Source organism: Lutjanus erythropterus, chromosome 9, assembly GCF_056507025.1.
Source record: "Lutjanus erythropterus isolate fLutEry1 chromosome 9, fLutEry1.hap2, whole genome shotgun sequence".
Taxonomy (NCBI): domain Eukaryota; kingdom Metazoa; phylum Chordata; class Actinopteri; order Lutjaniformes; family Lutjanidae; genus Lutjanus; species Lutjanus erythropterus.
The window spans coordinates 8,417,164-8,435,331 of record NC_139325.1 but is presented as its reverse complement, the minus strand read 5'-3'; the positions used below and the strand labels follow the sequence as shown (position 1 = coordinate 8,435,331).

The following is an 18,168-nucleotide window of genomic DNA, read 5'->3' as shown; positions in this document are numbered from 1 at the left end:
ATTTGGATGTTTGCAAGAGCTGCATAATAATGATGATGATGATGATCAATTATAAAATATAACATAAGTTCAAGGTGCTTCAGTGTAAAACATAAGCAGCTACATACTTGCATGACTTTTTACAGTTCATTTATTGTACTGTTTGTTGCAGGCATTAATATAATATAAAGTACTTACACATGAAGCTGCTTTAGAGACGTCCTGCCGTCTCCATACATTGCACACTCTTATGCTTTCACTTCTCAAACCAGGAGATCTGTCTCGTCACTTGAAAATATTTTCCCTTTGTTTTCTCCTGGTAAATCTGGTGGATGCTACATCAATTGTTACAGAGCAGATCAGAGCATATCAAGTGGGAGAAGACAGACAGAAAAGAATCGATTTAACTATTTACTGAACTTATTCATGGTAGAAGTACAAAGAGCAAGGGAAGAGGACCAAATCAACAAAATCTCAGCTGGTAAACAGGCAGGCAAAACGCTCCGCTGCTGAAACGCTTCTGAAACACTGCTGGTGGGTGTGGTGGATGGATCAAAATCATTGCCCTGTCATAAAACTGAGGGGTTGTTAAAGGAACACAACCCCAGTTTGAGAAGCAGCATGGAAGTTAAACAATGAACTACTAGAGCAATAAAAGATATTTTAGCCACTTAAAAAATGTCCACTGCAAAAAATTGTCAGTTTAAGTGTACGCTATGTTTAGATTATTTTTACTCCTTTACCTTGTCATCAGACAGCCTTTTCTGATGGGAGACTGCTGTCACATAAGCTTTCTTTAAACCAACTAAACTCCATTCTATTTTTCGAAGTGGGGCTTTTTCTAAATGGTTGAAACACTTTTTTCTGCTGACCCTGTCCACAGCAGTGCATTGCTTAGCAACTGTAGATAGGCACTTCATACAACCCCACTTCAAAGAACCCAAGCTACCTCCTTAAAAATGTACAGTATATTTCTTTGTTGATAAAAAACATGTCTACAGACTCTGCCCTCACTTTGACTGCTCTGCCTTTGCTCTGTTTCTCTGTTTCTGCCCATACAGACAGTGTCACAGTAAACTGGACCACACCCCCTTCATCACAAACTGTGTTTTTGATACTTGTATGTACAAAGGCCACGTTTCCATCCTATGCAACAGCTTATCAGCTTTCAGCACCTCTTGTCAAGAGGTGGGAGCTACAGTGAAGAGCTGGAGAACTAAAGACTTTTGTCGTAAGACATGCACACACATAAACACTCAGCAATAATTGGCCACTGTCCATCCATTCATCCGTCCATCCAAGAGTAACTTGTGTTCTGTTTAAAACTAATATTGCACTAACTGGTATCCCTGCAACAAGGACAGCACTTCTGAGGGTTTGCATTCAGTCACTGGACCCAGTGCTTCCGAAACCATGCAGCTGACCTGCAATTTTTATGTACATAAATATCTTAATGTAAATACAATGTAGAAAAAAAAAGAAAACAGCTGTGGAAGATGAGAAGTTGTTGGAGGGTGTATTTTCTCTAGGAATACAATGGTTTCAGTGTTTGTTTTAAGCCAAGCCCAGACGTGGGCTGGACCTCAATTTGATGCTGAGCTTCTGAAATCATTCTGCTCATACTTAATATTTGGATCACGAAAGCTTAGGAAATCAGGCGAAAGTCACGTCATGTTAATTATTTTTGTAACAAACATTATCACTGTATTGTATTTTGACTGACCTTTTATACGTGTTTCTTTTTGCCAGCTTCATCATGTGGTGCAAACAGTCACTATGAGCTGTGTGCATCACCCTGCCAGCTGACCTGCAGTGGTCTCACCCCCCCAGTGGGCTGTGATGAGAGTGCTCCCTGCACAGAAGGCTGTGTGTGTGATGATGGATTCATGCTGAGTCATGATAAGTGTGTACCTCTGGCAGAGTGTGGCTGTCAATACGAAGGACAGTATTATCAAAATGGACAGGTACTATAGTGGCAATAATGTCACCTCCACTCAAAAAATGAATGCAGTTGTAATTATAGCTTCTGTTACTAATATTACTACAACTTTTACTACTCCTGACGTTCAGTCTCTGCTCTCTCCTCTTTTCTCAGGTGTTCTATCCAGGAGAGTCTTGTAACACTCGTTGTGTCTGTTCAAATGGTGGAAAAATACAATGTGACACTAAATTTCACTGTTCATCTAATGAAAAGTGTGTTGTAAAAGGAGGTGTTGCCTCTTGCATTCCCAGAAGTGTTGGTTCCTGTTCTGTGAGTGGAGTCAGAATGATCAGGTCATTTGATGGTCAGGTAAAGTATTTTTTTTGCAAAAAAGTTAAAAGCACATTATTATTATATATCACTACACACACACACACACACACACACACACACACACACACACACACACACACACACACACACACACAAGACAATCACGGTGGAGTTCTTCCACAACATGAAACATCTTCTAATCTCTCCACCTGTCCTCCCCTCTCCCATCCTTTAGACATATTCCCTGTGGGGGAACTGCTTGTTCAAGTTGTCAGAGGTGGAAGAGAAGGAAGGAGGGATGCCAGCCTTCACTGTGTTGTTACAGCAGCAAACCGCTAAAGATGGTAAAGTCTTTCGCAGTGTGGAGCTCCAAGTTTACGACATGGAAATTACATTGGAGACCGGGGTTGTTTGGGAAATAAAGGTAAGACTGACTTTTTGTATTGGTTGGGTGTAAGGCATTTTCTAAATTTTGTTTTTTAAAGAAGTGAATTAAATCTGACACATTTTCTATTTACAACACACAATTTCATCTGGCAACTTGTGAACACAATGCTCTGTCTTTAAAAGTGAAGTAAGTGATTCTGGAGAAAAATAGTTTATTGTTGAGCCTCAATCCTAAGTGGGTAAATACAGGCATTTTTGGTTGGTGGCTATGCCACTTATAAAACAGAGGCCCAACAATCAACCCAACCAAAAGGAAAGAGATTAGTCTTATTAATTGTCCATTTGGTTGAAATATAGAAATATAGATTTAAATTATTTGTGGTGTTACTTGACACAGTGGTTTCCAAACTTTTTTGGCACAATTTATGACCATCATTAACAATAATTGGGGATGGAACTGATAAAAACGGATTCATAAGTTTAATTTTAGTAAAATGAAGTTTAGCAGGATATAATCAGCAAACTATTGTTTGTTTATTTCCCCTACATAGATCATAGATCACATTCGCTAACTGCCATATTGAGTGGGATTGGTTGTTCCACATATCTGGTTCAAAGCTAGTTGAAATCACCAGTTTCTGTTAATGCTGGGGTTTCCATCCACAAGTGAAAGAGATGGGATGGGACCGCTAATTTACAAAACATGTAATTAGAACTAAAATTTAATTACATTACTTTAATACATTATGGAAAAGTGACAAATAACTTCCAAAAGCTCAAAATAAGTGTGGACAGCCTTGGCTACAATATGTCTTAAATATAACAGTGAGTACTTTCTACTATTCTGACAATGTGCTGCATGTAAAAAGCATACATTTATTAGTCTTTATTACTTTTCAAATGATTGGAAACTCAGGAGGACTTTTGTTAGGCCTCTCGCTCACTCATGACTTCAATCAAGAGCAGGCCATGCAGCCATGCAGCAAAAACAAAACATCATCATACAGACTGTGAGTCAGGCGTGTGCACATTTCAATACAGGTAGTACAGACATACCCTCCCCAGCCCTTGTTTGTGCCCTCCAAATGCCAGACTTTAGATGTCGTCCTTGTTTTCACTTTCAACAGATCAGTGTGTGCTGATGAACTACCTTAGGGAGAGGAAGGGGAAATTTAATACTTCAGCTAAACACAGTCACACTGCATTCTATGAACATACTGTACTATTAGATTATGTTTGATATCCATGAACCTCCAGGTCAGTACAGTGGTGCTGTGGTGAATCTGACGTAGGCTGTCTCATTTTGAGAGGAAGAACACTTGCCTTCAGTACTGGACACACTTTGATAAGCTTCCAAGAGACAGAACTAATATGCTCATCTGAAAATAATTTGTATTTCCGTGTGTGTGTGTGTGTGTGTGTGTGTGTGTGTGTGTCTGTGTGTGTGTGTGTGCTTTTACGTGTGCTCACGTGTGGCTGCTCTCCTCTATATCGCAGGTTGATGACATTAGTGTCTCCCTTCCTGTTTCACTGGCTGATGGAAAACTGCGAGCACATCAAAATGGCATCCACATCATCATTGAAACGGACTTTGATTTGAAATTGACCTATGACAGTGTGGCAGGCGTGTACTTACAAATCCCGTCCACCTATCACAACTTGCCACATGGTCTCTGTGGCAACTATGATGGTGAACTATCTGATGAACGCCCATCAGCCAGTAAGACGCCTGCAGACATAGCAGCCACTTGGGTAGTAAAGGACAACACTTCCTGTGAGACAGGGTGTGGCGCCACTTCCTGCCCTAAGCCAGATGGACAAAAGATCCCTGAAGCAGAAAAGGCCTGTAATATCATCATAGCCCAGCAGGGCCCATTTGCAAAGTGCCACTCAACAGTATCCCCAACTCTTGACTACAACGCTTGTGTCAGGCAAGGAAAAATTTGAACATACCCGCAATGTCAAAGTGATTCATTATATACATTGATCCTAGCGTTATTTTACTGTGACTCGCCATTTCAGTGCCACTTTAATAAGAGCCAGATTTGAAAAAAGTCTTACCTGGGAAAATGCACCTTTTCTTTTTTTTTCTTTCTTCAGACTTTTTAAAATAATAAGTGTCTCTGTGCTCAGCAACAGGCATAACCAATGAATGAGCTAATTAACCCCGGTACTCTAAACATCAAGTTAATAACTAAGATCTAGGAACATGATGACACTGCTTCAAAGAAGATACATGAGCACTCACATAATCACACTAGTTGAAACACTGAGGAAACAAAGGTGAATGATAAAATTACTACCCAAACTGGGTGTTTTAGACACTCATCATAATTTCCTTTGGAACACCGTTGTGTTTAAATTTTAAATATATTTCATAAAGACTGTGAAATAAATAATCATATGAAAAAATGGGGTATGTTTTAATACTGTTTCTGGTGTTTCCTGTAATTAAATGAAAGTTTGTTTTCAGGGAGATGTCTACGGGCAAAGGAGGCATGAACGTCCTGTGTCGCCACATCCAGAATTATGTCACTGCCTGTCAACTAGCTGGTGCCAAGATAAGCAAATGGAGGAGCAATGATTTCTGTTGTAAGTCGATGTGACTCACTGGTGTTGTCAAGTGCAGCTTAACCTATCATTTGAATGGCTTAATTCTTCCATGGTGTTTAGTATACAGTTTACAATAAAAGGGATAAGACCCATAAAAAAAATGAGAAAACAACACTAACAAGACTACGGCTGGACTGACCCTTAAATACAAAGGGTTGCTGTGACATATAGATTCATTTTTATTTGAATTACTTTTTTGTGTCTTTAACTGATTGTACTAATCCTTCACCACCAGGACTCACAGGCCAGATACACAAAAATGAAATCTGAAATCATATGACTGTACTTTGATGACTGCATTGTGTTGTTGTGGCTGGTTGAGCTCATGCATAGCACTTATAGTACATGATACATGGTTCATATAAACCATCTGCTCTGTGAAGCCTCCTTTACATTACAATGCAATTTAAGCTTTACACACCACTGGCTTCAAATGCTGGGTTCAGACATTTAACCTCACTAAGATCCACCCAGTGAAAAGCTGTCGTGGTGGTAGTTTTTGAATTTCATTAGCCTGGCCTTGCCAGACAAAATTTGAATGAGTGCCAAAAGGAAACTCAGACAGGCAAATCTGGAAACAGGGGCATTAAATAATCTCTTTTTGGCTTTTAATAAGTTGTTGACTGAGTTAGCTACGTGTGCATTAGATGATTTTCAAGTATACGTGTGGCCAGGCCCAGCAACTTAAGTCCTGTGTGCTTCAAAATCAATAAAGAAATTTAATTGAGGTAAAACCAACACACCACCAAGGAATTTACAGAGCCTAGGACTAGGGTTGCTAAAATACCAAGAACGGTTGTTCAGCAGTCTGCTAAAACCCTATCAAGCAGTCCTATCCCAAGCAGCAACTCCTCCCAGTGTTCATGTTCTTCCCTTTGCTGTCACGCCAACTCAGCCTTGCATGACTCCCACACCGACCCCGAAGTGCTCCAACTGTTGGATCTGTGGAGGAGCAGACACCTTGCGAATAGTGTGTTCCCCCATGGCTACCCTAGCTTCAATAGTGTTGCTCCTGGCCTGCCTCACTGTGTCCGCCTCACAATATACGCAAGGACACTCACTGCCAACCCATGCCTGAGTAGCGCGGCGTTGGCAGACACTCGTCTCCTCACTACACTTCCCGTGGATGACTCTCGGAAGGACCGCTTGTCTCTCGGCTGCTTGGCGTAGCGTCTGCTGCGACCCACATGCTCACTTCCTGCTTCACTCTGCCTCTATAAAAGTGCATCCAATCGCGTACCCCCGCACCTGATGTTGGGTAATTAGATCATGCCCCGGGTTGTGACAATTCAGTCTGCTTTTTTAAAAAAAGCACACCTCAAAACAGACTAGAAACAAGCAAAGAGATTAAAAGTAAAACCATCACAGCAACTCTGGCAAAATCATATAAAAACACACAAGGTAAAATAAAAGCACAGCACATCAATTAAAACATCCATCCATCCGTTTTCTGTAACCGCTTATTGCTGAAGGGTCGTGGGGGGCTAGAGTCTATCCCAGCTGACATTGGGCGAGAGGCGCGGTTCACCCTGGACAAGTCGCCAGTTCATCACAGGGCTGACACACAGACAGACAACCACTCACATTCACATTCACACCTACAGGCAATTTAGAGTCACCAGTTAACCTAGCATGCATGTCTTTGGACTGTGGGAGGAAGCCGGAAAACCCGGACATGCAGATACGAGGAGAACATGCAAACTCTGCACAGAAAGACCCTGCCCCTGGGGGATTTGAACTCAGGACCTTCTTGCTGTGAGGTGGCAGTGCTAAACACTGCACCATCGTGCCGCCCCCTCAATAAAAACATGCAAATAAATAATAACACACACAAAACATGAACACATGAATTTTTGACCCTGTCACATATGTGTTACCTAAATGATCTCTAGCTACCACTACAACAGTTGTATTAGAGGAGAGGTGTCTGTTCGACTGTGTGATATTAGCAGGGAAGTCTTAATGAAGAAGACAGTTTTAGGCAACAGAATGTACATCAAACCTCCTCAGTACTGAGTCTCTTGGCCTTGCTTGTCCTTGCAGCTGTGACATGTCCAGCAGGAAGTCACTATGAGCTGTGCTCCTCTTCCTGCACCTCCACTTGCTTCTCTCTGCAAAAGTCAGAGCCCTGCCCAGTGTGCCAGGAGGGCTGCCAGTGTGATGACGGCCTCATGTCTGATGGAGTCCGCTGTGTTCCTGTGGAAAAATGTGGCTGTGTAGTGGATGGACAATATTATAAGGTAACTGTTATCATTCACCTCACCTGATCCATGAGCACAGATTTACAAACTGTGCCCAGGTTTTGAAGTCTGTGCACAAAGATTTGTGATCGATGGCCACGATTTGCAATCAGTAAATAATAATTACCAAATTGCATAATACATTGATTGACTGATTTATGCAGTTCAAAGGTGTTAATTAAATTCCACAAAGCATGAAATTGTATACTGTGCGCACAGATATGTGATAGATGTGCCAGTGGTTTTGCAATCCATGCATACAGATTTATAAACCTACAGTGCAGATTTACACATGGCTGTTTCTATCTCAGCTGGCCCCAGGGGGGGTTCAGACCCCCTTATACATGATGCTTATTCAGTTAAGTCTCTTTATAGATCCTTCTCATCTATAATAACACTAATCTGTCTACTTAGTAATTCTGAAACATAGTAAAGTGTAGGTAAAATGTTTGGTGATTAAATTTAATATTTCACATGAAATTTTCTTTATGGGATCATGAAATAATGAAAGACTATCCTTGAATTGTGCTGCAGTTCAAGATGGCAGAACACAGCCTGTCAGTCTGTTTCTTCATTGTTTAAACTAGTACAATTCCTGTTCAAAATGCATCTGTTCAGAATGGGCTGAACTGAAGTCAGCTAAGTCTATAAATTAAACATGATGGGGTCCCCCTATAGCTCAGTTGGTAGGGTGTGTGCGCCATGTGTTGAGGCTATCAGTCCTCTGCAGCAGTTGCTGGTTCGATGTTTTTCTTTTGCTGTGTGTTGCTTGTGCTTTTCATTTATTAAAGAAGACTGGCATCTTTACAGCAAAAATTAAACAACTTCTGTATTACATGTTCATTTTGCAGTTGCATAAACAACTGGAATTGTAACTGTGTATGTTTGGCTTCACTGTGTACAGCTGAGAACATATCAAAAACAAGGCATTAATGTCATGTGAAAATAGAACAAGTTCAGTACAAGAGGAAAGGCTTAATATGCATATGCTATTCTATGTAGAGCATATCAATGGCTATTGGCTCTAACAGATACGTATTCTTTTCAGTCAGGTGCATCAGTATTACTTGAAGACTGTTCACAGCGCTGTGTCTGCCAGTCTGGACAATTCAGCTGCAACTCCACAAGCTGCCAGGATGGGGAACAGTGTCGCAATAGGAATGGAAAACTTGGCTGCTATCCCACAGGTCAAATACTTACTGAGTCACTGTAATATCATTATGTTAACTGGCCTTGTCAAAAGTGTATATGTTTGCATTTATGAATGTGATTCTTTATAGAGCAATTAATAGTAGTTGAAAAGCCGACCTCCACTGGTTTAACATTTTGTCTTGATGGTCAAGTGTAGTCCAGGGAGTGTCAGTACACTGTGACATCACTACTACAACACACTATTTTCCAACCACGGTGTTAAGTTACTCTATTTTGTAGTTCAGTTTGAGGTACTTATGCATAGTCACTGCATTACCTTCAATAGATGATGGTCAGCACAGTTCCAGTCAGTAGGAGGGCAGAGATGTCCCGGCACCGGTGCTTAGCATTGTACTGTTGCAAACAGAGTCAGCAAACAAACATTTTTTAGCCACATGAATAAAAGTCAATATCCTTTCAAGTGTATGCTAAATTTAGAATTTTTTCATCGCTTTATTTTGCCACCACACAGCCTTTTATTTTGGCACTACATATTCCATGCATATTGGGGCCTACTTCTGATGCACTCCACAAACCAGCTGTTTGGCTCTGAGTTACAGCAGTTTATTCAAGAGAGGACAAATACAAGAAAATAAAAATGAGCAATTATGACAGTAACAACAACATGCCGTTCACTGTGGAGACGGGGAAACCTTTATGAGTCAGAGTATACAGAAGAAGAATGTCTGCAGAAGGAGACTGAGTGGGTTGACAGACAGACAGAAGAAAGTTCTGTGGAAACTAGGCTAGAGAGCACAAACTACCAGTAGGTACAGATGTGTAAACTGTAGCCATGGACCCGGAAAGCTACTGCTATCATAAGTGGGACTTAGTGGCTTACATACAGTCTGTATCTCCAACCATCCAGAGCACCCTGCTGCACTGAATTCTGAATACTGAATTCAATTTTCTGAAGATAAATTGGACAAAACATCCCAGATCTGAAGAGCCGCATGAGAATTTTTCTTCAAACTTTGGTTCTTACTTTCTTAGACAACTGTTTACTATACATACAGTTACCAGGACACATATCTATTTGAACAGCCCACAAAAACATACATACACACCATCTTTGAGTAAAGTAAAGCTTGATTTCAGTCTGATCTCACAACTTTTTGAGTCAAACAGCTGATCTCTGTAGTGACACGGAGCACAACAGAAGCAGACCCCCCTATGTGTTGGAATATATGTAAGGACAATGGTTGAAAAAAAATTACATTAAGAAATAAAATTTCGGGGCACTTGGATAGCTCAGTTGGTAGAGCATGTGCCCTATATACAGAGGCTATGAGTCCTCTGCAGCGGCCATGGGTTCAACTACCCATGGCCCTTTGCTGTGTGTCATTCTCCCCATTTCCTGTCATGTCTTCAGCTGTCCTGTCATTAAAGGCAGAAAATGCCCCAAAAAATATTAATAAATAAAATAAAATTTTTCTGGTGGTGTTGAACTAATATTGATTTTCTTTTTAGTTAGGCCTTTATTTATGTGCCTAAAACATTTACACACATCAGAGAGATCCCTTAGATCATCAAATAAAGGTCTCCTCATTATACCTAAAATCAACTCTAAATCAGCTCATGGTGCTTTCAGTCAATATCCTCCTACTCTCTGGAATTCTCTTCCACATGAACTACAACAGTGTTCTCTTTTAAAAGCAAACTAAAAATCTTTATTTTGCAAGTGTTTGGGTTAGTGTTAGGTGTATTTTGTTTCATTTTTCTTTCTTATTTGTTTTAGGAATCAGTATTATTATTGTTAATACCTCCCTTTTTTAAGAGTAATGATAATAATAATACCTTTTAATCTTGTATAATTTTTGTCATGTCCTACCTGTTTTTATATATGTAATAATTTCTTATCTTATATGCTATTTTATGTTTTGTCATGTACAATGTATCTTGAAGCACACTGAGTTTACGCTTGTTGTATGAAATGTGCTATAAAGTTGACTTGACTGACTGAGTGGACTGGTTATAGTTGAACATAACAAAAAATATCTGGGAGCAGAGAGTATTTTAATGTTAATAATTCACATAAGTTGAGCTGACCTACCCTCCAACAATGAATGAATAATAGTATTAAGTAACATAGGAAGTGAAACAGACCTTTTTCTGCAACTCTCTGCTCATACTAAAAATTCATGTAATAAGCACAAACTGCAATCAAAATAAAGCAAGCAGCTTCTCTCATCCCCCCTTATAACATCTGACTAATACTGATCCTGTGTGTGTGTGTTCCAGACCCTTGTGCTGGGGTTGAATGCAGGGTAAAGGAGCACTGTGAGGTGTCAGAAGGCCAAGGAGTGTGTGTGCCTGATTCCAAGGCCTTATGTTGGGCTTTTGGTGACCCACATTACAGGACATTTGATGGTGTGAGCTACTCATTCCAGGGAACCTGCACCTACATCCTCGTCAACACCACAGGTTTGGAATTACTAGGAAATATATCTTTGTCAAAAAGTCAGACGTTTGCTCTACTGATGGTTATAAATGTACAACAAAACTTAAAAAAACACTAAGACTGTATATATTGTTTTCATGTATCATTCAATTTATATTTAATCCTATTCTACTATGAAATTATCTGTGTATATGATATATATGTGTGTAGCACATAGAACTATAACTGATTTTGCTGTACAACCCTGTGCTGTGTGATGATAATACATCATGCAATATATATATATATATATATATATATATATATATACATATGTATATGTATATATTTCCAAATCAGAAGTTCTTGGCCACAGTCACACTGTTTGTGAACAAACAAACTACATGACAAACACACATATATCAGACAGTTGTTAAAATTTGACACACCATTATCTTGCTAAAATTTACTTGAATTATTCTGACTTCCTCAGGTCTTGATCCTTCCCTGCCCAAGGTATCTGTGACCACCAAGAATGAGCTCCGTGGGAACTCTGAAGGCTCCTTTGTGCGTTCAGCTACTGTGGAGATTTTGGGCTACAGCATATTCATTCCTAAGCATCAGCGTGGCATCATACTGGTGGGTCTTATGTACTGTGATTGGGTGTCAACCATTTACTCCACAGGGATTTCCTGGAAACCCTCCCACCACCTGCCATTGACTTAGCTTTCCATCCTTTGTGGTTGTGGTCTTCGTTCGGGGCAGTCAGCTCTAGCGTAACAATACTGTTGCTCTGGAACAGATAGCAGGTCTGTCCTCGGGGATGTGAGGAAGATTCTGTGAAAAGGTGCGAGAGGCCAGAAGTCAGTCTTTAGCTGTTCCCAAAAAGCCTCTGTTAGATGATTGAGACCTTTTTTCCCGCTAATGAGTTAATAACTGATAAGCAAATGAGGTGTGGTCTTTGGCTTCTTCCAAACAGTGGTGTTCAAGAAGAAGAATGTGTTCCAGGTTGGTTTGTTTTCTACATTGTTTGCACCTCAGGTCTTCCTTCAGCCCACTGATGACAAGATTTGTGGGGCTTGGAAGGATGTCATGAATCCTGCAAAGAAGGAATCCTTCTTTGGCTGATTTTTTTTAACATTCTCTATATGCGCAATTTTCACAACTGTTCATATGACATCACAATTCTATTATTACATTAATAAGTGTGTTTTTATTAATGTGTAATCACTTGAAAATAAGAAATGCCTTAGAATAAGCCCTATACCTACAGAGGGAATGGGTTCTCTTCGATGGGGTCCACCAAATTGCACTGCCATTTTCTACTGTAGCCCAGACTGGACAAACCAAACACTGGCAAAACCAGTGCAAAACAGTGTTTGGCAGGCACCTTAAGTTTTCCTACATGCTTGGAGGGGGAGAGAGTCACACATGGTGTTTGTAATCTGCAAAATCACTACTGGACACCACTAAATCCACACTAGTCCTTTAAGGACCAAGGGTAGCACAATATTTCTAATATATCCAAACTTTGTTCAAGTCATTCTGCAGATGACAGCAAGTCAAAATCACCATCATATAATAAACATTTGACCTCAGTGCCACACACTGTCCCTTATTCTCTTAGGTGGATGGCATTAAGACAGAGATTCCAGTCCTTCTCGACGAAGGCAGCATCTCCATAACAGAATCTGGAATAAGAGGCATAATCCAAAGTAATATCGGCGTTGAAGTCACTTTTGATTGGAGCTCATTTGTCATGGTATCCCTCAGCAGTAGTTACTATGGGAATGTTGGTGGCCTCTGTGGCAACTACAATGGCAAAAAGGAGGATGAGCTCACAGCTGCCAGAGGCAGGAAAGCTGTTAATGTGACAGACTGGGCAGGGACATGGAGTGTTGCTGATGGTGACCCATTCTGTTATCATCACTGTGAGGGGGAGTGTCCTCAGTGCTCTCAGGAGGACCGCACAAGGTAATGTTATGTGATGTTGACTTTTATATTAACCCAAATAAAAGCCAGTGTTTTTTATAGATGCCATTGTTGTGTTCAAAAAGTACAGTTCATCTCAAAATGAAAAATAAGTATTTTTTCTCTGGCACTCAGCTTGTGGTGCTCAAAGTACCAAAAAAACATTTGAAAAACTCATCAGCACTGTCTCTTTCAAGAAACCATGAGCCGGTTACTCAAGGGTAACTGTTGTGAGCAGTTTCATGTAGGAACTATTTTCTTTTGAGTAGCTCCCTCAAGTCTGCGTGTTGAAGTATCCTTGAGAAAGATACTGAACCCCAAATAACCCCCGAAAGCACAGATCTGGGTGTGTGAGTGTGTTATGTTAATGATAATAATGGCTTTTCTTATCTGAGCCCATTTTTGGTGAGGCATTTTGACTTAGCCCATCCGTTTACTGAGCAGCATGTGTGTTCTGCACATCTGGCTTTGTTTCAACTGGATCATTTTCACTGTAACAGTGAAAATAATGGGGTATCAGACAAAAACATAAATTGCTTTTTTAATGATAACAATAAATGTATTCATCATGTAAATATATATGAATTGTAGCTGTTGACAGAAGTCAGTAACTAAATTGTTGTACTTGATCCCACTTAAGGGCCAACCATAGACCTTTGCGTGGGCCCCCCAGGCCTTGGGCTGTGATTATCAGTACCATTTGACCTCCCCTGATGACAGGCCTTACCCTGGATAATAATATTAAATAAAACATGTAAATAAAACAATAAACCCAAGAGTCCTTGAGTTTGCATTGTGCTTAACAAAGCCTTTTCTTACTTTACTTATCATCCTAAACTTATCTGAAGCAATGGTGAATCTTCATTCAGCTCAGAAACATTTTATTGCCTATTCACATATTTACAAAAAACAATTCTCACATCATCAGTTTCATCTTTATCATTGTCATTAAAATGTTTCAAAATTGCTTATTTGACATCTCACATGAGGACAGTCCCTCAGTTTGAAAATATGCATGGAATCTGTTCTCTTTTTCCTCTATCCTCATGTTTATTTTGTTATTAATAGTACTCAAATATTTATAATACCAGTGACACCTGTATAACACATCGGTTGGCTTTATTATTTTTACTCTGAGCAACAACAGACCCATTATATGTATATGAACCAAACTCCTTAATGAAAATATGTTTGAACACAATTTCAATCCATCCAACGCTTGTCGAGACATTTCAAACTGAACCACAGAGCTGTTCACCTGGTGTCTGGTGGCACTAGTGAAAAATGTGGGGGTCACCAGCATCATTAGGATTCAACGTCAGGACAGACATTCATGGCAAGCCATCCAGTAGTTGTGAAGATAATTCATTCCAGATCAAAGTAGACCAACACTAGTCACAACACTAGTGGGTGGTTCAAAACAAAACTGATGCCCATTTATCATATGTGCTTTCATATGAGAAAGCTGACAATAAACATTACATTTTCTATATTATTTATTATGATATATATAATTATTTATTCATATATTCATTCTTTATATCTATTCTTCTTCAGGTACTCTGGTCCAGAGTATTGTGGGATTCTGAGCAATAAGAAGGGACCTTTCGCTGGTTGCCACAGTCGGCTGCCAGTAGCAGAGTTTGTCTCAGACTGTTTGTATGACGTCTGCGTCAATGATGGACGGGGTGAAGTACTGTGTGAAGCCTTGAGCAATTACATGGTCGAGTGCCAGGAAGCTGGAGTGTCAGTGTTGCCATGGAGAGAGCTGGCCAACTGTTGTGAGTTGCATACACTATATTTACAATAAACTATAAATGACTATAGGCTATAAATGTTGCATATGGACAGATAGAATACAGATAGATGTGAAGCTGCCATAGTGTGCAGCACTCTGACATATTCCCACAGCTATTACACAGTGTCCTCAAAGCTAGATGCTACTAATTCCGACACATTGGTTCTTTAAAAGACATAACAAAGGACTTTGATCAGTTTTCTATGTATTCTGAAAAAGATCTAAAAATCCTCAGAAACTGATATAGAGAGCCTAGACTGGGGTGTGTGTGTGTGTGTGTGGGGGGGGGGGGGGTGCTTGTAAAGAATAATAATAACAGTAATGTTGCCTTGGCTGTAAACAGTATGTGGCACACTTACATTTAGTAGTAAGCAAAACAACACAAGAGCAGATAAACTTACATCTGTGTTTGTAATACATCAAAACCTAGACATGAATTGGCAATAACAAACACCATGTTCGAGCAGTGAACCAAGTGTACTTGGTAACAGAACACCTTCGGCCAAAGATCAGCTTTGTGATTGTATCCTCAAATCCATTGCTATATATCTTGTACCTTGTGGTAAGTTGGATCAGTTTGTGATGGAGGCTGATGGACAGACCTGGTAAACCAAACCCTGTAGTGAGGGTCAACTGGCCATGTCTGGTCAAAGTCCTTGAGCACTAGGTTTTCGCACCTCCACAAAATCAGGGGTTGGGGACATGGAATCCAAGTGGGCCATGTTCAAAGCTTCAATGGCGGAGGCAGCAAGCAGGAGTTGTTGTTGTTGGTGTGGCAACAACCTAAGAAAACCAGTATTGGACACCAGCAGTGAAGGAGGCCATCAAACTGAAGAAGGAAGCTTTTCAAGTTTGGTTGGAACTTCTCTGTACATCATTCTTCTTTAGATCTCGCTGGGCAGAAAGGATGGTGTGCTGCATTCTACCTTTTCCTGTCCTAAGGATACAGGAGCTCAGGCCAGTTTGCTGCTGCACAAACAAGGGACCACTGTACTGTGTCTCTCCCTTCCACACATGAACAAGCTTGTTCACTCTGACTATAGCACCAACAGGGATTTTGGGGCATCTGGCACCTCTCTTGTTTACTCTTGGCCTGCTGAAAAACACTCTGACACTGTCAAGTTCGTACTTTCCTCTGTCCATGGGTTGTTGTAGGTCATTCAGCTTTGCCTCCACTGGTCTCTCTTCTCTTTAGTTTAGAAAGAAGATTCACCACTTATGGCATGGGCTGTTGCACAATAGCTGTGAAGCAAGTCACTGAACACATGCTTCCAGTGTTGTGGGGTTGCTTGTGCATCTTGAAGAATTACTGCAAAGTGTTCAACACACCTTTACCCTGAAAGTGGTATTTCACGAGCAAGGATAGGAGCCAGGGATGCCATGACACATTTTGTAATGGGAGAAATGGGAATAAAGGCTACTTCCAGATATTTAGTGAAGCAATTAATGACCTGAAACCTGCAGCTCTAGGCTCCATATTTAAATGCACCCATAACGCTGCTGCCACATGTTAGGATGGGTCCTCACAGCACAGGCTCCTTTAGCTCGAGTTTGCTCACTCACTTCCAGTTAGAAAGGAAAAAGTTAAGTACTCTTTTGGTATCAGTATCACTTTATCGGTACTGATATTGGTACTCGTATTGCAGTTTTTTAAAGGAAACCTAGCCCTACATGGATTAATGAATGAATTGATCTTTTGTGTTAAAAGGACCAAGGGTTGGTGGTTTGGGCATGTGGTTAGGATGTCTTCCAGGTGCCTCATAAATATATCTAGAAAATTGGGAAGAGGGACTTCTGGGCTTAACTGCTTAGCCTGCAGAGTCCGCCACATGACTCCATATAAGCAGAAGAACATAATAATGGATAGGTGGTTGTTCTGAGGATTTACTACAAATGCAGGGGACTTGATGAAAATTTTAGCAAAACCTGAATTATATAGCTATTGTTTATGTTTTGGTGAGAAAGGGGTGTTGTAGTGAGGCCTTGCAGCACACCTGGAAATGATATACCATGCGTAGCAGCTCTGCCAAGAATTTTGGTTATGGTCAGGCTTTGCAGGAATATAATGGCTTGAGAACAATAATAATAATAATATAATAATAATAATAACAGATCATCATCAGTGGTTGATTTAGGGGGTGGCCACTTAGGCTCAAGCCCCAAATGTTTTCTCAAAAGTCCTGAATCTTTTACATTTTGAAAATGACTCTGTCTGTCTCTTACTACACCGGTGTGTCGTCTCTCTGCATGTGTGCACAGAGATTTGTTCAGAAAAGGATGCCAGATCTAAGAAAAACCTTATCCAATCAACATTTATCATATGATTAGAACGATAGTATCTCCCACATTCTCTGACTATCCTTATTCTAATCTCTGCCTCATTCTTGTTGTTTCTCTAGCGGTTATGTGTCCAGACCATAGCCACTACAAGGTGTGTGGCTCAGCCTGTCCAGCAACCTGTGGTCCTCAGCCAGAAGTGTGCCCCAAGGTCTGTGTAGAGGGCTGTTTCTGTGACAAGGGATATGTGCGCAGTGGAAAAGAGTTAGTACAACATTACACAATTACACAATTAATTTAAAGGTAATATAACATGTAACAAATGTCCTCCTCATGGCACTCCTCTCTGCAGTCACATTCACATTATTTTGCTCAGGTTTTTTTTGTCTAATGAAATAAAAGCTTCCGTTTTTTTGGGTGAAATCAAACTCCTTAGACATGATATTGTTTTCAAACAGATGTTCCAAGTCAATGATTCCTTTGGTTTTCCATCAAATGAACCTTTGATGAAACCAGTTTGGTTCAAGCAAATTAAAATGTAGATGACTTCTGTCAGTGAGTGACAGTGCAGTAGCTTGAGCAGAGAGTAGGATCCTTGAGAGTCGAATCCATGTGTGTTGGGATGGTGGAGAATTTGTAAGCTTCTGTTATGATTTTAATGAATAATGATGAAATTGTGGTCCCTTTGCAAAATCCCCACTTGACCAACTATGGCAACTACAAGGTGTGTCAGAAAGTAACAGGACTTAGTGTGCTGTGTGAGCTGTTAGTGGGGTAGGGATTAGTGGGTTGCATCAGTGTGTGTCGTAATATCAGGGAGTATATAACTGCAATCTCAGCTCTCTGCAGCCATTGTATGTTTTTTTCACATGCTTTTGTTAACGGCTCCCTAATGTCAGGCTGTCAAGCGATGGGCACAGGGCAAAAAACCAACCTAAAGTTTCTGGTCCGGCTGGGGAAAACTTCATCAGAAGCACTCAGAATGTTGCAGCAAGAGCACAGAGATGAGACGATGTTGCACTCACGGGTTTTCAAGTGGCACAAGAGATTCAAAGAGGGATGCAAGAACGTGGAAGAC

General features: G+C 40.4%; 1 protein-coding gene across 1 annotated transcript in view; it reads left to right on the top strand.

Annotated features, from left to right (window-relative positions):
* Positions 1 to 18,168, top strand: part of LOC146321046 (IgGFc-binding protein-like) — a 59,539-nt gene that overhangs the window by 31,755 nt on the left and 9,616 nt on the right. Inside the window, exons 16-28 of the mRNA XM_084725825.1 lie at positions 1,041 to 1,210; positions 1,729 to 1,943; positions 2,075 to 2,269; positions 2,469 to 2,657; positions 4,118 to 4,551; positions 5,094 to 5,212; positions 7,277 to 7,473; positions 8,522 to 8,660; positions 10,906 to 11,088; positions 11,538 to 11,683; positions 12,672 to 13,018; positions 14,573 to 14,796; positions 17,213 to 17,354. Of these exons, the coding sequence (XP_084581951.1) occupies positions 1,041 to 1,210; positions 1,729 to 1,943; positions 2,075 to 2,269; positions 2,469 to 2,657; positions 4,118 to 4,551; positions 5,094 to 5,212; positions 7,277 to 7,473; positions 8,522 to 8,660; positions 10,906 to 11,088; positions 11,538 to 11,683; positions 12,672 to 13,018; positions 14,573 to 14,796; positions 17,213 to 17,354 (2,700 nt within the window). The remainder of the gene's footprint in view (positions 1 to 1,040; positions 1,211 to 1,728; positions 1,944 to 2,074; positions 2,270 to 2,468; positions 2,658 to 4,117; positions 4,552 to 5,093; positions 5,213 to 7,276; positions 7,474 to 8,521; positions 8,661 to 10,905; positions 11,089 to 11,537; positions 11,684 to 12,671; positions 13,019 to 14,572; positions 14,797 to 17,212; positions 17,355 to 18,168) is intronic.